The sequence below is a fragment of the Gymnoscopelus braueri genome (assembly GCF_963280865.1).
Source record: "Gymnoscopelus braueri genome assembly, chromosome: 14".
Taxonomy (NCBI): domain Eukaryota; kingdom Metazoa; phylum Chordata; class Actinopteri; order Myctophiformes; family Myctophidae; genus Gymnoscopelus; species Gymnoscopelus braueri.
Window position 1 is genome coordinate 30501177 of NC_137619.1, and position 18302 is coordinate 30519478.

General features: G+C 43.0%; 1 protein-coding gene across 1 annotated transcript; it reads left to right on the top strand.

The window, feature by feature from the left end:
* The first annotated feature begins 704 nt into the window (after positions 1–704).
* Positions 705–8456, top strand: ecd (ecdysoneless homolog). The gene is made up of 14 exons (XM_080448985.1): positions 705–796; positions 1425–1650; positions 1909–2026; positions 2151–2238; positions 2410–2588; positions 2767–2959; positions 3176–3304; positions 3776–3901; positions 4122–4207; positions 4297–4406; positions 5109–5358; positions 6089–6156; positions 6262–6473; positions 7122–8456. Exons 2-14 carry the CDS (start codon positions 1446–1448, stop codon positions 7341–7343), a joined length of 1986 nt encoding a protein of 661 aa, XP_080305111.1. The 5' UTR covers positions 705–796; positions 1425–1445; the 3' UTR covers positions 7344–8456.
* The last annotated feature ends 9846 nt before the right edge of the window (positions 8457–18302 follow it).

An 18302-nucleotide genomic window follows, 5' to 3' on the forward strand; every position in this document is an offset into this window, starting at 1 on the left:
AAAAATATTTTCTGGGAATTTTGGAATCTTTTTGAATCATTTTCAACAACACAAATCTGATACGGGGGTGAGTCCCTGGCACAAACTATTTTTTAGAAAGGGGGGGGCACGGCATGGACAAATACATGTTAATCTGGGGTCCTTGCCAAAATGTTTAAGAACCACTTGTTTAAACAACATTAAAATAGAAACAAGCCCCAAAAAAACGCAACCCGCAACTACAAGCAACTTTACAGAAAAATAAGGCCAAAGTCGCTTATAATAAGTCAACATGGCAACACTTATGGATACCTTGCTTAGTATTCGCATTGCTTCATGGGAAATGGAGTTCGAACCACAAATGAGGGCCCTTTGTTTTGTTGCAAACTTGCAATATTGACTACAACTCCCTACTTCCATAGCGAGTGATTGCGCTTCTGAAATCTAACCGTCCATTACCGGGAAACGTCTATCAGTGATAAACGTTCCTCTCCGCCGCACAAACATATTCAGTTAAATTAAAATAAAATGATAAATAATACATTAAAATAGTGAAAATATGAGACATATTCTAAACACAAATTGTCATAATGTGCCGTGTGTTTTCCAACCAAGCAGATCAGATCTAAACATATAGAGTAAGTAAACATAAAACCTAGGAACTAATATTTCTCATGTTGGTTGCTAGTCGAAAGGATTTTATGAACGAACGAAAACAAAGTAGAGCGGCGTGTTAAGGACGATTTGACACACTTCATTGTTCGGTTTGATCTGTGTGCATTAAATTCAAATCTTTCGAACTGAAAAACAAGTCCAGGTATGACAGACTATTATTACGTATATGAGCATTCACCGGATATACCTAGCCTTGGATCAAGACTATCAAAATGTATTTTATCGAGTCTGACTTTTACTTTCGTATCTACGATAGTCTTGGCTAGCAACCCCCAGTGCGTCTGCACTTTCAACAGTAAAGCCCGTACTTCAAAATCGAGAAAATACATCTATGAAGTCTTGATCCAAGGTTAGGATGTACCTAGCCCTGAAACATGACTGTCATACAGACGAGCGTCATGTGAACCATGGCTAGGATGTACCCAGTATCTAAAGGCACCTTGCTTAACTTACTTACTTAACTGATACATTATTTAATGACATATTTGCAGCCCATATCTGCTACATTGATTTGTGTGTGTGTGTGTGTGTGTGTGTGTGTGTGTGTGTGTGTGTTATTTATTTCTGTTGAATGAGGACAATGACATAGTAAGTGATTGTTGGACATAAAGTATATTACATCAATACTATCAGTCTTTCCTCAATACGCTTTCCTCAGTACAGTCGTGTTAATTTAACTCATATGATAGTTGAACATTTATAAATGAACACAGCATTTTTACTGTGTTTCATGTTCACCAATATCTTTCTCATTTTGAACTATATGACAGATCCTTTGATTGAGTGCCATCATGGATCTATTATCAAGGAGAGTGGTGCAGGAGGATGTGGTCCAGTACAAACTCTTTTTAATCCAACCCGATGGTTCAGATTCCAAAACCATCAAACAACGTCTAACACATTTAGTCGAGGAGATTCTCGCCAAGGTTGCCCCGCTCCTCGTGAATTACATCTGGCAGCATCAATCGTTCAACCTCAAATACAAGCCAGAGAAAGGTGAAGGAGTTTAACTATGAAATTGTGACTTTACTTGTAATTTTTTGCATTCTGCTGGCAACTTTGCCAGGGAACCAAATGGATAGTAAAGCACAATGACACTTTGGTAGAGGTTTGAGTTGTGTAGTTAGTTACCTTGTCATGTTGTAATAATAATAGTCCAATTGGTGAGATATCTTGCTCTAGTGCTCCACTGATTAGAAATAGTTTTTCTAGGTTTGATTATACTGATGATGATGACGTGTTCTTTATTGACAGGAGATGTTCCCGCTCACATTGAAGGCAACACACAATTTGGGGACAACGTTGAGGATGAGTGGTTCATCGTTTATCTCCTCCAACAGATCACAGAGGCGTTCCCTGAATTAGCAGCCAGGTGAAACACAATTCAGTTTTTATTTATTTATTTTGTGACCTGCAGGTCGTATTATCGGGATATTTGTTAATCTGTTTAGTTTTCCTTTCTGTTTCTAGCTCATACTTGATATTTTTGTGCACAGGGTTGAGGACACTGATGGAGAGTTCCTTTTGATTGAGGCAGCAGACTATCTTCCCAAGTGGCTGAATCCAGAGACCAGTATGAACAGGGTGAGATTTCTATATTAGGTGGTAAAGAAAATTGTGACGATCATCAGTGTTCCCATATGTTGTTTGTCAATCTGTCCATTTGTCTGTCAAATTAGCAATTGTTGTGCCCTCTTGTCAACAGCTGCAAGTATATTTCCCCCTTTGAATGTCTCTTGTCAATTTCCCGTTCAGGTGTTCATTCATAAAGGAGACCTGCACATCCTACCATGCCCATCTGGGTCCAATACAATGGGCCTTCCCAGGGGTGTGGTCCCCAGCATGGCCCAGTCTTTAACCATGCTGTCTTCTTACACTGAGGCCTGCCGTGCAAGCCCCAAAATTAGCTCGGCCCTGAAGAAACGGCTTGAGGGGTGAGGGGAATACTCATTGTCATAGGCCTCAGATCACTGGAGGACAAGATGGATAATGAAGCCAACTCCGAATTAATCGAGTGACCATTTTTTTATAGACAATGCTGTCTTTATAAGACAAAGTGTAAGAGTATCTATCATCTTGTGTATATGTTATTTATTTATTTCTTCCTCTCAGGTACCCAGAGAAGATTACTGTTAGCCTTCACCGTGCCCACTGCTTCTTACCGGCAGGCATTGTCACGGTGTTGGCACAGCGACCAGACCTTGTGGCACCGGCAGTGTCAGCCTTCTACCTTCGGGATCCAGTGGATCTCCAAGCCTGCAGGAGCTTCAAGAACTTTCCTCCTGATACGCGAGTCCTCACCACGGTACTCCCTCACAGATCATTATGTCCCCTGTACAACATAGTACATCACATTCATAGTAGGGTTGGGCTGATAATCAATTGTATCTAATGATTAGATTTTTTATTTATATAATCACAATTGTCAGTGACCAACCTGTTTAAAACAATCAGTCAGTCAGATTCTAAGACGGAGAATCCACTGAATGACCGTAACCCCTTATGCCTCATCAATTTGCAGGTGAAGTTTACCCGCTGTCTGTACGCCCAGCTACAGCAGCAACCGTTCACCCCAGACCGGAGGAGTGGCTTCACCCTGCCTGCTCGCTCTCTCCCCCAGCACAAAGCCCACGAGCTGGGTATGAAACTGGTGAGCCAAGCTATGCTATGTACTTCTAGCATTGAGTTACAGTAAAAGTTATTAGAGAGAATTCCTGTACTTAATTCACTGTATATTTCATTACAGTATATACTGTACTAACCTATATATTAATTTATATCCTATAAGCTATTGGTGTGAAGGGGAGCGAGGGGTGGGTCGTCACTCAGTAGCATTAGTTGGCAGTATCAACTTTCAAGGGGAAGCAACAGATGGATACTAATTATTTTTGGCAACAGTTTCATTGGAATTACTGAATGATACATTACAATATCTTATCGTATTTATTTCTTGTTATTGTTCATTAAAATACATTGGTAATATCGGACTGTTCAATAAGTTGTCCAGCACCAATATGTACCCCACCCGACCAATGCTTTGATTACAATGCTCTCTTAGATTACGAAATGAATGCAACTAACCAGTGCATTGATCTATTTATGTATCTCTTCACACCCACAGGCCCATGGCTTTGAGATCCTGTGCTCTAAGTGCAGAATGCCATCTTCAGAGCCTGATGACCCAGTCACCTGTAACCCTGAGTGGAAAGGCTTCCTGGAGAGCCTGAAGAGAAATGAATACTTCCGGGTGAGTCACCTAATTAGTCACACATTCTCAATTAGCACATCTGATACGTTGATACATTGAATTAACCCTACAAGGGCAGGTCAACAAAAATGTTAAATGTCTGGAACTTGACTAAATTATTCTAACTTCTTGTGGTTAATGAAGGGATTAGATTGTGTTTGTCTGTGTTAACCATCGCTGAGCTTGACGAGCTGAATGTTGTGGTTGTTGTGGAACCCAGGGGGAGCTTGAAGGCTCAGTGAGCTATAGAGAGCTGATGAGGGCAGCAGAAAACTTCTTCAAACAGTCAGTCTCCCCATTACACAGGTGAGGGCTATTGTGTGTGTGTATTGTATGATTGATGTGTCCGTGTGTATTTTGTGTGCATTCATGCGTGCATGTGTGTTTGTCTGAAGTTCCAGCAGCAGGTCGACAGGTGAGGATATTCTTCAGCTACTGCAGAGCTCTCCTCCATTTAACCTGGATGAATTGAGGAAGCAAGAGTCACAACTCCCCCCAGAGGATAGTAAGTGGAAGTGCACATGCCTTGCATAACTTGATCTATTTCACCCTAGTTCAAGTAAAATACACCAGGCCAGGGCTTCCTATATTATAATTAGTTGTCTTGTCTCCACCAGGCCGGAGACTATGTTTTCACTCGTGTGTGTGTGTGTGTGTGTGTGTGTGTGTGTGTGTGTGTGTGTGTGTGTGTGTGTGTGTGTGTGTGTGTGTGTGTGTGTGTGTGTGTGTGTGTGTGTGTGTGTGTGTGTGTGTGTGTGTGTGTGTGTGTGTGTGTGTGTGTGTGTCAAACTGAGAATAGAATACTTTTTTTTTATTTTTATTTTATTCCTTTTTAACAGGACGTTCATGAAAGTCCTTGCGGGCTTGTTTCCAATGAGGGCCTGTGAGCAATTAGGGGTTAAGAGTCTTGCTCAGGGACAAATTTCATTTCATCGACACATATATGCTGGAGTGGCCTGGAATCGTACCTGGGGCTCACTAACCACTCAGCTATGGCCGCCCTTATTATTACTCCTTTACAGAGAGTCTAAAAATTATTGATTGTTCTGATATGAATAGAAATTAATTTACCTTTGCTACCATGCTATTTTCTCTGCCCTCTGATTTCCGTCCTCTCGCTGTCTACGCCTTTTCTTCTTTCGTTCACATTACTCTCTCTCTCTCTCTTATTTATGCCTCTGTCTTTCTGTCTCTTGTCTGTCTCCAGGCGACAACTGGTTGGATATTACAGCTCAGGAGTTGGACCGCATGTTAGAGCAGAGAATTGGGGGAGGCGCGAGTGGCGACAGCCAAAAGTCAACGTCCACCAAGCAGACCAGGGGTGCAGATGAGAGGAGGAAGGAGACGGAGGAAGATAAAGAAGAAGAGGAGGCTGGCTACAGCTTGGTAGCTGTGAGCCAGAGCATGAAGAAGTTCCTCAATGCCATGTCTTCACATGAGGGGGCAGAGTTACCCTGGTGAGTCAGACTCACCGGCCAGTTCAGTCAATAATTCACATGCAATGTGTGCAGTGCAAGGTGTTTTATCAAAGGATAAAAGTGGATGATCCTGTGCATGGTACTAAATGGTTATGAAAATAACTCACTCTATCACTCTGGTGCAAAATGGATAATGTGTACACATGATCTATTTAGCAGACCTGGGCATTCTCTCGAATGCCCTGCCAGGGACAGGGCATTTCTCCATTAACACTTAACTCTGTCCACTCTTTAGTTTCTATAATAATATGCTTTTGTTAGTCAAAGAAACAAAGACGAGTTTCAAATATTGAAAGCCTTGGTGGTTTGACTTTTAGATTAAATAGCACATATCCACACAAACCGGGAGACGTTTTCTTCTTCTGAATGTTTGCCCAGCAACGCTCTGTTTACTCAGTCACTACTGCCACCTACATGGGAGGAATGCATTACAGCTGCTGGTGTATTTATTTTAGCAGAGCTTCAAAAGTACACATACTATATAAATTAATTAGCTATTGCAAATGATCTCTTTAGAAAACATATTTAGAGAGAACTAATACCCTGGACCAGAGCTAGATAGCGGTAATTGACATACTCCTGCCACATTAGACATACTCATATGCCAAATGTTTGGTTACTTGGTAACTTGCAATGTGGCAATGAAGAAATCTCTATTCCCTTATAAATATGCAACCGGTTTCCACCTTGTTTTTCCCCTGTATTCCAGGGTCCACTCAAATGAGCCTTTCAGGTTAGATCCAGACTCCATGGCCAGTGCCCTGGACAGACTACTAGGTATGTAGACTATATAATGGGATTGTGATAGTAATGTTACTCTCACAAATTACGATACCAAAGTCCATGCCTCTATGCACTGAACATGCCCTTCACTTGTTTCAGGAAGTAACGAAGGCGAGCTTGATTCTGATGATCTTGATGATGAGGAGGATGATGATGATGATGATAGTAGTGACGAGGGAGAGGAAGAAGGCGGTTCCTCTGGTTCTGGAGGGCAGAAGGGGGCAGAAACTCTGGACAGTCTCAAAAGATACATGGACCAAATGGACCAAGAACTGATGGGCACTAACATAGGACAAAGCTTTACTCAAAAGGTAAGATTAGAATTCCTTCAAAGTCACTGTGTGTCTGTCTATCCTGCTTTCCATTAGAGTGAGGCACTTCAGGAGCAAGCCATCTAGATGTCGAGTGTGTGGGTCTGTGTATCGTCCAATGGCTAATCTCGCAAAGAGCTGGACCGATCAGCTGCAAATGTAATGATAATTAGACCTATTAGACTTCAGTTCATTTTTATTTTTGGATATTGGACATATAACATAACAAATATAATGCATTCAAATTAGGTCGATTTACACAAAAAAAAAAATCAAACCACCACGTCCATTTGGAGATTCACATCTGCTACTGCAGACCAATTGTCCAAGTGCCCGAAAAAGGGATAGGGAGAAGCATTGAGCCAGTCCCTATCCCTGGAAGATAATAAGACTGTTATTGATCCCGCAAGGGAAATTCAGTCACCAAAAGCTGCACAGCAGCTTAAGATACAGTTACAGGGCAACAAACGTACTGCAGGGTAAAATGCATACTGTACACCAGGGCATGCCTTCTGGTGGACATTCGCGCTCTTAGTATTTTGAAATAAAGTCACTACAAGATGAGAAAGATTTATGCTTTGGATTTTTCTTTTTATCATCCATGACATAAGTAGTAGACATATTTTTCAAACTTGCTCTTCCTTCCAGGAAAAGAGTGACGGGGCAGGCTTAGTCAATGGTTCCCCCCTGAACAGTGAGGACGTCCCGAGGGAGGCAGAGGACCCAGAGATCCAGCCTCTGGACGTGGACCTCAACCTGATCTCCAACCTGCTGGAGTCCCTCAGCTCTCAGGATGGACTGGCTGGCCCGGCCTCCAGCCTGCTGCAAAGCTTGGGCCTCCACCTGCCCCCCAACGCCGACCGCTCTTAAGGGAGGAGGCTGAGGAGATGCCTCCGCTAACGAGATATTTACCGAGCATTTTTTCTTCGCCAAAGTGAATAAGTTCATGAAACAGAAGCTTTCATTAGACTTATCAGAATAATGGACTAGGTGTGCTGATCTAAGATAATGTTTCAAGTCAGCTTTGTTCTTGACCTGAAAGAGACCTGAAACATGCTGAGAGGCTAAAATGATCTTGGTTTTGGAGATGGCACAGATTTGTGATGTTTTAGTGCTGAAGGAGTATGAACGTTGACCGGATGAGGCCTAGACTTAGCAGGTTTAGCTGGCCATAGCAACTTACTGGAGCTATTGAATCATAAATCATGTATGAATCACTAATGTTACTATGTCAATTGTGTGTATGTCTATTCTTTGTTTAATGTGAGGATTGAAGGGACAGCTTTGTTATGTGTTTATTGTGCACAGCAGTTAAAGACCCACTCCACCAAAGATTTTGTGGGGTTAATGTTTTTTTGGAACTTAACCATGGTTCTTACACTCTCCATATCTTAATTAATGTTTATTTTACAACCAAAATGTGGTTTTCAGACACTCACTGAAAACAGCTTTGACTCAGGGCACACAAGCCCTGAGTCTTTAGGGAATCGGGTCGGGACATTGTACCCTGTTCCATCTCTCACTGAGCAGCCAGCTCCACATGATACACTTTGTCCTACCATCTTCTCACCCTCTCTGGTTCTCTCACAGAAGGTGTTTGCATGGTGTGATGTGATGTCACACAGTCAAAGACGAGCAAATAACCTGGTATGCATGCATATTATTACTAGGTCTCTGATTGGACAACAGACCCATGTGGGACAGACACATACCAGGTGTATTTGCTTGGCTTTGATGAGGCTTTTGAGTGTGTGATATCACACCACGCAAACACCCTCTGTTCCCTGAGTCAAAACAGTTGTCAGTGAGTGGATTTGGTTGTAAAAAACAACAACACATTAATGCTTTAGAGATATGCAGAGTGCAAGAAACCACCAGGGGGTTAGTTAAGCTTCAAAAACACATTAACACCACAAAAACATGATTTTTGGTGGAGTTTGTCTTTCAATGTTTTTGGAAACTAATTAATATCTGAAAATAAAGTGGTATTTCATGTATTAATGTGGATGTTATTTGAATTTCTGGTTCCTGCAGTTTGAATTTTTCGTTGGGCAACTGTTTCTCACAGCTGGGCAAAGAAATATTTTAAGAGTGAATCAACACTTTTAACATGAAACTCTGTGTAACAATCCACAATCTATGTGACTACATTGCTAACTGTCAATTAGTTTCATAGGCTGTCAATTAGTTTCATAGGCTGTATACAGGTTGCATTGAAATCAAGGGGACACATTTGCAGCATGCAAATATGTGCATGGCAATGCCAACACTTGGTTAATGATCATAGCGTCATGGGACCTTGACTAACCTTAGAAGTCAGAGTCATCCAGGGGCATTCACAATATGAATTCATTGTCGAGAATACTGTTATTGAAATCTTCTGGAGCACTGTACACACATACTCACACAACTAAACCTAGTGTAATATCAGTCATGTTACATTGCATTTGAAGTGTAATGCAGGTACTCTACAGCATTAACCATTTAAAAGTACAATTATAAAACATTCCCTGCTGAATGTTGACAGCATCCCTTGGCAGCAAGTGCAATGTGAACATGTTTGTGAAAGTAATGTAACAAATACATATTCAGAGAGGATTAATTGCAATTTATCACATGCCCAGAATATATTTTACCTGGTTAGAGGAGAGGACCAAAAAGGTAATAAGCTTGTGCTGATTGGTCAGCTACCTTATCATTTCTAGGTTACTAGGCTAATCAATGCATTCTAAAGCTATATCTTATCTATTGGTTATATGGCATTTGACCACTCTGTCAAGTGTCAACTATGGACAACTATGGACTATGGACATGCAACATGCAACAAGGGTAGGTCCGTCAACAAGAATATTCCAGAAGCAGATTTGGAGCAACCGCTAGTATTCTATTTCCTCAGTGTCGTTAGGCTTTGTTATCTCACAACACAAATGGAGAGAGAGGTGTCCCTTTTGGAACCTCAACCTCTTAGGTACTACTCACGGCCAAAGCACTGCTCCACTTCTCTCCCAACTTGCTACAAAAATCGCTCATGCAAAAGTATAGAAGTACTTCTATTTTATTTTCCACCTTCACATGTGTCTCCTTTTATAATAATCATAAAGTGCTCTATATTTCATCTCGCAATTTACTTCCGGGTGTTCCGTTTTGAACAGCCAATCATCTGCGAGATAGTGAGCACGGGAGGGAGAGAGAGAGAGTCTCACAACACAAATGGAGAGGTGTCCCTTTTGGAACCTCAACCTCTTAGGTACTACTCACGGCCAAAGCACTGCTCCACTTCTCTCCCAACTTGCTACAAAAATCGCTCATGCAAAAGTATAGAAGTACTTCTATTTTATTTTCCACCTTCACATGTGTCTCCTTTTATAATAATCATAAAGTGCTCTATATTTCATCTCGCAATTTACTTCCGGGTGTTCCGTTTTGAACAGCCAATCATCTGCGAGATAGTGAGCACGGAGAGGGAGAGAGAGAGAGAGAGGGGTGAGAGAGAGAGAGAGGGAGGGGGAGGGGGAGAGAGAGAGAGGGAGGGGGAGGGGGAAGGGGAGGGGGAGAGAGAGAGAGGGAGGGGGAGGGGGAGGGGGAGAGAGAGAGAGGGAGGGGGAGGGGGAGAGAGAGAGAGGGAGGGGGAGGGGGAGGGGGAGAGAGAGAGACAAGGAGAGCATGTGTGTGTGTGTGAGAGAGAGCGCGAGAGAGGGAGGGAGAGAGAGGGAGAGAGAGGGGGAGAGAGAGATGATGAAGGAACAACACACAGCTGTGCGCAATGACTGCACAGACAGACAGACAGGAGAAGCACAGGCTGCACAGCTGATTTTCAGCGTTCGCTGTTGTGATAACTATTAAAGTTTCTAAAACGTTACTTTCAAGTGACGTTTATAGGGGGAAACATGATGAAAGCATTTGTTTTCGCATTGGTAGGTCAGGAAAAAATTTATAATACTATAATAAAATTAAAATTACATTAAAAATATATATCTTTTTTTAAACTACATTCAAATGGCAATTTTAGCATTCGATTTACAAAAGAGAGAGACACAGACACGGAGAGAAAAAAATACTCGGGGGGTGGGGGGGGGGGGCCACAACACGGCCGATCGATCTACACCAGACTTTTCATAGCGAGCGTATGCGTGGTGCGCACAGCGCGTTTGTTTAGATCCAAGTGATTATCAATGATACCGGCTACACCAGGCGCGCGGATACGCTGTTATATTATCTTATTAATTCATTCGAACTCTGTAGAACTTCTCCGTGTTGTGTGTGTGTGTGTGTGTGTGTGTGTGTGTGTGTGTGTGTGTGTGTGTGTGAGAGAGAGACACACACACTGCAGGCAAAGGGGCGGGGGGCCGGGTGAAGTCAAGGCACAGACGGGTCGCCTATGTTGTTTACGGACAAAGGATGTTATGAGACAACAAAAATTAAACCTGCCTTAACAGTTGCGTGCATTAGCACACAATGAGGCTAAAGAAAACATTCTGTCTAAATCACTAAATCTCCAGTTTGCTAATTCACTACTTCTACTACTACTTCCCTATTTGAAACTTTCAATTTCTCTAAATATTATACACTTTCACGCCAGCCTACCCAGCCAGCACGCCCATTGCGTCCCATATGGTTTCAAGGTGGGCTAAACCATATGGGCCCCATGTCGGCAATGTCAGCGGGATCCACTTGGGTCCCAACTGGGATGCCCATGTGGGATATAAGTGGGTTCTATCTGGGCCTTAGGTGGGTCCCACCTAGGCAATTCTATGTGGGACCAAGGTGGGTCCTAACTGGGTTGCCCATGTGGGCTATAGGTGGGTCCTACCTGGGCACTAGGTGGGCCCCAACTAGGCAACTCTATGTGGGACTGAGGTGGGTCCTAACTGGGTTTGCCCATGTGGGCTTTAAGTGGGTACTACCTGGGCCCTAGGTGGGCCCCAATTTGGCAATTTATGTGGGGCTGACATGGGACCCATATGGTTTCAAGGTGGGCTGAACTATATGGGCCCACTTGGGCTTTCCCGTGTGGGCTATACGTGGGTTCTACCTGGGCCTTAGGTGGGCCCCACCTAGGAAATTATATGTGGGACCGAGGTGGGTCCCAACTGGGTTGCCGATGTGGGCTTTAGGTGGGTTCTACCTGGGCCCTAGGTGGAACCCAACTAGGCAATTTTATGTGGGACCGAACCTTATTGGACAGACAGGGGGACAAACACACAGGGACAGAGACAGAGGGGAGCACAGGACACTCAGTGTTGCCATGTCCTCTGATTATAAGCGAATTTGCCTTACTTTTCACCACAGTGTTGCCATGGCCCATGTCCCACAATTATAAACGACTTTGCCCTACTTTCACGCAATACTCTCGCTCACACTGTGAGGTGGCTGTAAGGTGGATCTGCGATGCGAAGTGTACGACGCGTCACGCTAGATGTGAGGGCCGCGCAGCGGCCCGAACTTCTAGTTGACACAAATGGCAAAGCCTTTCGAGTAATGTAAATCTAATAACAGCGACTTCATTCATCATCCCTTGGGCCCCGGTAGGCCCTTTCGGTAATCTATTCATGCTTTTAGAGGTAATTTATCCAGCGCTGCCATGGACAACAGGTGTCTGTAAAAAATCTCTCTGTCCTTTAAAAATAATACAGCAGCTTGAGAAGTGGTTGTGTCAGCTCCCGTGCCGAGTGGAGGAGTGCAGCAGCGACTGGTGAGACACATAATGCGCTCATGCCAACCAGGAAATTCAGCAGCATCCCCAACAAGAGAATAGCCAACAGGTAGCCATGGAACAGCAGCGTATGCCAGCTGCCCTGACTCAGAGCTCGCCACAGGCCGTCCGGGTGCATTAGGCAGAGGAGGCCCAGCACCCAGCTCTGGTTGACCAGCTGGGTATAGTAGATGTCAAAAGCAGACATCTGGGAATCAGGGGAGTGGTGGAGCTCTGCCTCAGAGACTTTGGCCAGCCAGGTCAGGGAGAAAGCATGGAGAATAAGGCTCAGGAGAGCATACAGGCACTCCAGAGGTTCTACACCAGGCATTCTCTGGGAGGCTGAGGAGAGAGAGGAGGTCATTCAGTTTTTTTTCTCCCTCCCCCATGTAAAGTGACTTTCAGTACTTATAAAAGCGCTATATAATTTGACATAGTATTATAATTATTAGTACCATAATAATAATAATAATTATTGTTATTATTATTCAGTTACAATCCCTGGCACTGACAGGAGGGTGTATTCAAGATGTAAAGTACTGACTGGAGGGTGGGTGGTATTACATCCACGGTGCCCATCAACTCTGCCAAAGTGCTATAGAGCAAGGCACTGAACCCCTAACATTCTCCAGGGGTGCTGCACTGCAGCTAACCCTGTCCTTTCTCACCTCTGATGTGATGCATATGTGTAAGGAACTGTTTATGTGTATCTAGGAGGGGATATGCAAAAATACATGACAAATTCTTCTTCTTTCAGGTTGAATTGCCGGATGTAGTGGAGATATCAGCCTAATACATCACATCAACCCTAACCCTAACCATATTTTCTGAACAGATCAGCTTATCATTCTAACACTGTGGGTTTACCTGTGATGATGACTGATGTTCCACTCAGGATGGAAATCAGAACACTAATGTGGATAGAAGGGGGCACTGCCAGCTTCAGGCTGTAACTCCAGCCCACGGTTAGCAGTGGCAGCAGGCGAATGGTGAGGGGGTACAGGCTGGAGTATGAACAGCTGGCCTTGGCCCACATGCCCAGCACAGCCTGGGCGCTCTCACAGATGGCAGGGGGCAGTAACCTCTCACCTAGGGACTTGGAGTAAGACTTCAGAGGCACCAGATCTAGGGCATGGAGTAGATTTAAGGCAAGCAGAGAGATGAGCACCTGGAGAAGACAAGATATTGACTTTAGAGACAAATTATTTAATCTGTCATGCTAATTTAATCTGTCAGCTTCTTCTAAAGCCTGTATAGTTCAAAACTAACTAAAACTAACTAAATGAATACTTAATTACCAAAATAAATCCTATATAGTATGTTGAGTATGAAATAACATGATTCAATCTTGTCACAAATGTCGGTGTATATTGCACTGTGAATTTAGTCTAGAATGACAAAAGAACGTAATTTATGAACACCTTTCCCTGAACATTGAGTTTCATGCAAAACAGAAGTCCTAATCAAATATTAACCCACCAACACAGGTTACCCCATTACTACTAGTTTTAACCGTGGGACAAGGTCACATTTAGCTCAGGGTCATTCAGCCACTCAGACATTTACATCAATCATGCTCACATGTTGACTACCACAGTTAGTTTTCCAGCAAAGCCCCACCCACGACTACTAGATGAATTAGGCTACGGCTGAACATCGACATATAAGCTATTTAAAGATTGTAGGCTATTGTAGGCATAAATTGCATATTCTTTGTTGTTAGACTGTATATTCTGTATATTCATTCAGTTACATGCATATACCATGTGATAAAGTAAGGTTTTTGAGGCCTACCCTATTTTAAAAATAATATCTTATTCTCATGAAAGCACAGAGTAATTTCACAAAACAATAAGACACAGACAGCCATGGGTGTATAAAAATGACTCTATTGATAGAACCAGACGGTTACAGTACAGTGGTAAAAATATTCTCAAAGTGTTCTCTCTCCCGAAGTACAGAAGGGAGAGTGTTTTAAAGCATTCTTATCAATATTGGTAACCAAGGAAACGTATCAAGGTTTCACAGATATGACACAATTTGTTTACATATTAGCGACTCCACGTTATCTTCTTGGCTGGGGGGAAATTCTTCATTTGATGTCTTCTTCCTTCAGAATTAGGCTTAATCAGGCACTGCCATAGCAACCAGAGTTTACCCTGAAAACAATTTCTAACATTGTTTTTGCATACCGAGACCCGATTTAGGCAACAACAGAATTAAGCACGGCTCCTGCAGAAAGTTTATCAAACACAGAGACCTGTTGACTGTAGTTTCACCCACATTACAGAGCTTCTTCCATGCCAAAGGGCATGGCAGGAACGGCTCTGCCCGTGGACACAGTTACAATCATATTGACATTATCAATAACTTGTCATGATTGAGTTAGGCCAAGATGACATGCTAAAATAGAAGGGTTAGACAGATATCAAGATCATTTATAAAATACATAGTTCTTAGACGTATCACCATGATTCCTTCATATACAGCAGACTGTATAGTATGTTCATTCATATTCATCATCTCCATACATGGGCATGTGACGTCATTCCCTGTATCCCCCACACATCCCCCACGTCCATATTTGGGCATAATCCACTCAATTTGTGCAAGGTGATTGGCACTTGTCCACGTGTTGCCTAGCAACGTCAATTTGCGCTGATGTTAGGCCTGGGCATGTCCATATTTAGGCATAATTCAGCTTCCCGCCCGCCCCAGACAGCAGCCGCCACACACAGCGAAACAATTTGAACTTTATATAATATAGTAGATGCAATTGCTACCAGTATACCAATATTTGCACTAGTGCACTGCTCTTTCCACTATGTTTCAGATAGAGAAGAGCACTAAGCAGCAGGTACCAACCTGTGCAAAGCAGAGAGCCACTGCATATGGATAATGGTACTGGGGGATGAAGATGACGGCCACAAAGTTGCGGAGCTTGTCAACAAGTCCATAGATCACCAGCACCGCTATACAGAGGGTGGGTACTATTAGGGGCTTCCATGCATCGTGAGCGGAAATGCTCTTCAGAACTGTGGAACCCCACCTCCTCCATCTGGCACTGCACCGCACACAGGTGGAGGCCAAAATGGAGTCAGAAATGAGGAATGAGAAAAAAAGACAAGTCAGTTGTACACCTTTGAATGATGTTCATAAGATGTATAAAAATGTACAGGGAAAGTGATGAAATAGGTGAAATAGGATTAGATAGGTTTTGGGGATTTTATTGTATTTATTTGGCATTCAATTGATAACAATACACATTAAATCATTATGGAATCAAAAATAATGCCTGGATAACCTATTTATATTTCCCATGGGTCCATAGAAAGTATAGAAAGAGTATAATATTTGACAGTGCAGGAAAGGAAATTGAGACAAATTGTCTCCATTTTTTACAACGTCCACCTACATTGCAGGGCTACTGTGTTTAATGAATAGGTAACTAATGGAAAGTGACAATAACAATGGACAATTGGTATAGATCCAGAACTGGAAGAATTTCCAAAGATGCACATTTTTTTTAAAGAAAGAAAAAAGTGAAAAGGGCAGATCTACCGTAACCTTTTGAAAATTCTTTACAGTATAAAATACGGCTTAAGTTGTTCTTGCATACTACACTCTATAGCTTACTTTCTCATCGTATTAGTTGGCAGTATAAATGTAAACATATGGAATCCACTCCAGTATGACTCTTACATAAAATTAAGAAATACGATTTTGTGCGGGGTGGCTGCTGTGAGTAAAGTGTCTATCCCAGGGAATACATTTCCCATTATATTTGGGTGCCTATTGTCGGTGCTAGTAAAGCATAAACAATTGTAAATGGCTTCCTGTACTAGTAAGGTTAGAAAATGAGAGTGGCACAACAGTGCTGTAGATTGAAATATAAATAAAACCATGAAATTGATGTCAGAAGAAGCAAAAACTAAAAGCTAATAAAGAAATGCAAAGTTACTCACCATCTAGTCATATTTTATCCCCAGCCCTTCATGCCACAATCTCTACGATCCTCTTCAACATTCCCACTCCTACTACTGCTACTCTTACTACAGTACTACAAATACTACTACTACTACTACTACTACTACTACTAATAATAATAATAATAATATGAAAGATCCCTTTTTTCTAAATAAGAATCTATCTATCTCCCTCTTAGGTTTGTTACCTAACCCTCTGAGCTGGAGACACTGAGCTCATTTGCCTCCCACTCTGATGTACAGACGGACTTTGCCCTCAGTGTGTTTGTCTAACCATAATTAGAAAGGGAAATTAGAAAAGGGTCAATGCAGATCTGGACATGTACACTTCAGGGGTGTATATAACTTGGGAATTCCTTCATGACATGCTGTAATCACAGAACGGCACATTTTTATTGTACAGTAAGTGTGATAGGATCATAACAGTCCTTATTACAATAGGTTACAAGCCGATAATGGAGCTATCAAGCTGTAAAGCTTATACAGCTTATCTTTACTCACAGTAATAGGTTGATAAGGCTCAAGTACAGTAGCTATCTTGAGTGGGTACCGGAAGGTAATAGGGCCACAGATCCCTCTGGTTCTAGCATCTGCTTGTAACATTCCTGACAGTTGCTCCCCTAGTTTTCTTAACCTCTAACCACCCTCATGGTCTCTCTCACTCTGCTTTCATAGCAACTACAGTGGTTGGTAGCCACATTATGGGCGAAGCCGCTTAAGTACACAAATTTGTTTTAGTTGAGAAGGTGGGGGGGGGGGGGGGGGGGGTGTTGTTGTCCGTTGAAGCTCAAACACATTTGCAGGGGTAGGGCCTCATTCATTGATCCAGCTCACAGGACTCTGACCTGAATACAGACACCCACTGATTAAAGGTGGTGTCACCCAGTCTGGCTAATAAGTATCCAATACAGGGGTGCCTGGTGGCACAGCTAGTTAGTTACTGCGTGGTTCACAGAGAATGAACAAAACAAATCCGACCAAATGGGTTACATTTGTGCACTCTCTCAGAGTTCAATTAACTATCAGGATTAATATGAGTATGCTCCTTGTGAGTTGCTGCAAGGACCCGAGTTGGAATCTGACTTCTGTCGTGTTTTGCCTGTTAACGTTTGGCACGAAGACACGCTCGCCTGCCGGCTCGCTCAGTGGTGCCTCTCGTGGCTGAAGTCCGCTTCAGATGGTGCACCTCTGTCGTTTTAACAGTTTTTTTGCCTACCGTAACTACGTCCTAACTTAACATTAGGGGCTTGTTATGGAAATAATATATATCCAGTCGAGGTGAAGCTGATAAGAAATATGTTTATTTGTTGAGTCCAACTGCATCAAAAACAAGCATGTTTCTCTTAAATGTCCTGTCCCCCCATAGCCCAAGAGTGCCTGTGCCCTGAGTTCACTCTAATGCTCCTCCCCGTGTGTTGTCCCCTCCAAACTCTCTTAAAAGAACTCCCCCTCATATCTTTTCTCAGTGTCTTTATACCTCTCTCCCAAGCCAGGCCCAGGGGCTCCCATGACCAAGAAACAATAGGTGTGGCAGGGCCTTTTACAAATTTACATACGTAATAGCTTGATCAAAAGGGTTGCAGGCTTGGTCTGCATCTCTCATGTCTTCTCACTCAGCCCATCTCCTCAAAAAGCTCCCCCCCATTTCTCTGTCAGACACTCTTATATCTTAATATCTAAGCAGGAATAAACACAAAGGAGGTGTCTTACCTTTGTGTTACTCCTGGCTAGGGCCAGGGGGTATCAGGTGGGGTGTGGCTTTATATCTCCTTATCAAAGGTCTGGTTACCAACCACAGTGGGTGTGGAGCAAATGGAATCTCAATATACATACAATCATGAAATAATAGATCAATATTTGCCATAACAGGCTGTAGTCTGTTCTCACCAAGTAGGCCGAATGTTCCGGCGGCTGATCGAGGGCGAGCGTTCCGCGGCAAGTGGGGAGAGTGTTCCGCGGGACGAGTGTTCCGGCGCTGGGGGGCGAGCGTTCCACACCAAGTGGGGCCAGTGTTCCGCTGCTGGGGCCAGCGTTCTGTGGGGGGGGGGGGGGGAGTAGGTTTTGGGGCGAGCGTTCCGGTTACCCACTCTCCTATCTAAATAAATGCAAAATCTACCCAAACATAAAATGTACCAAATACAAGGGCAACAT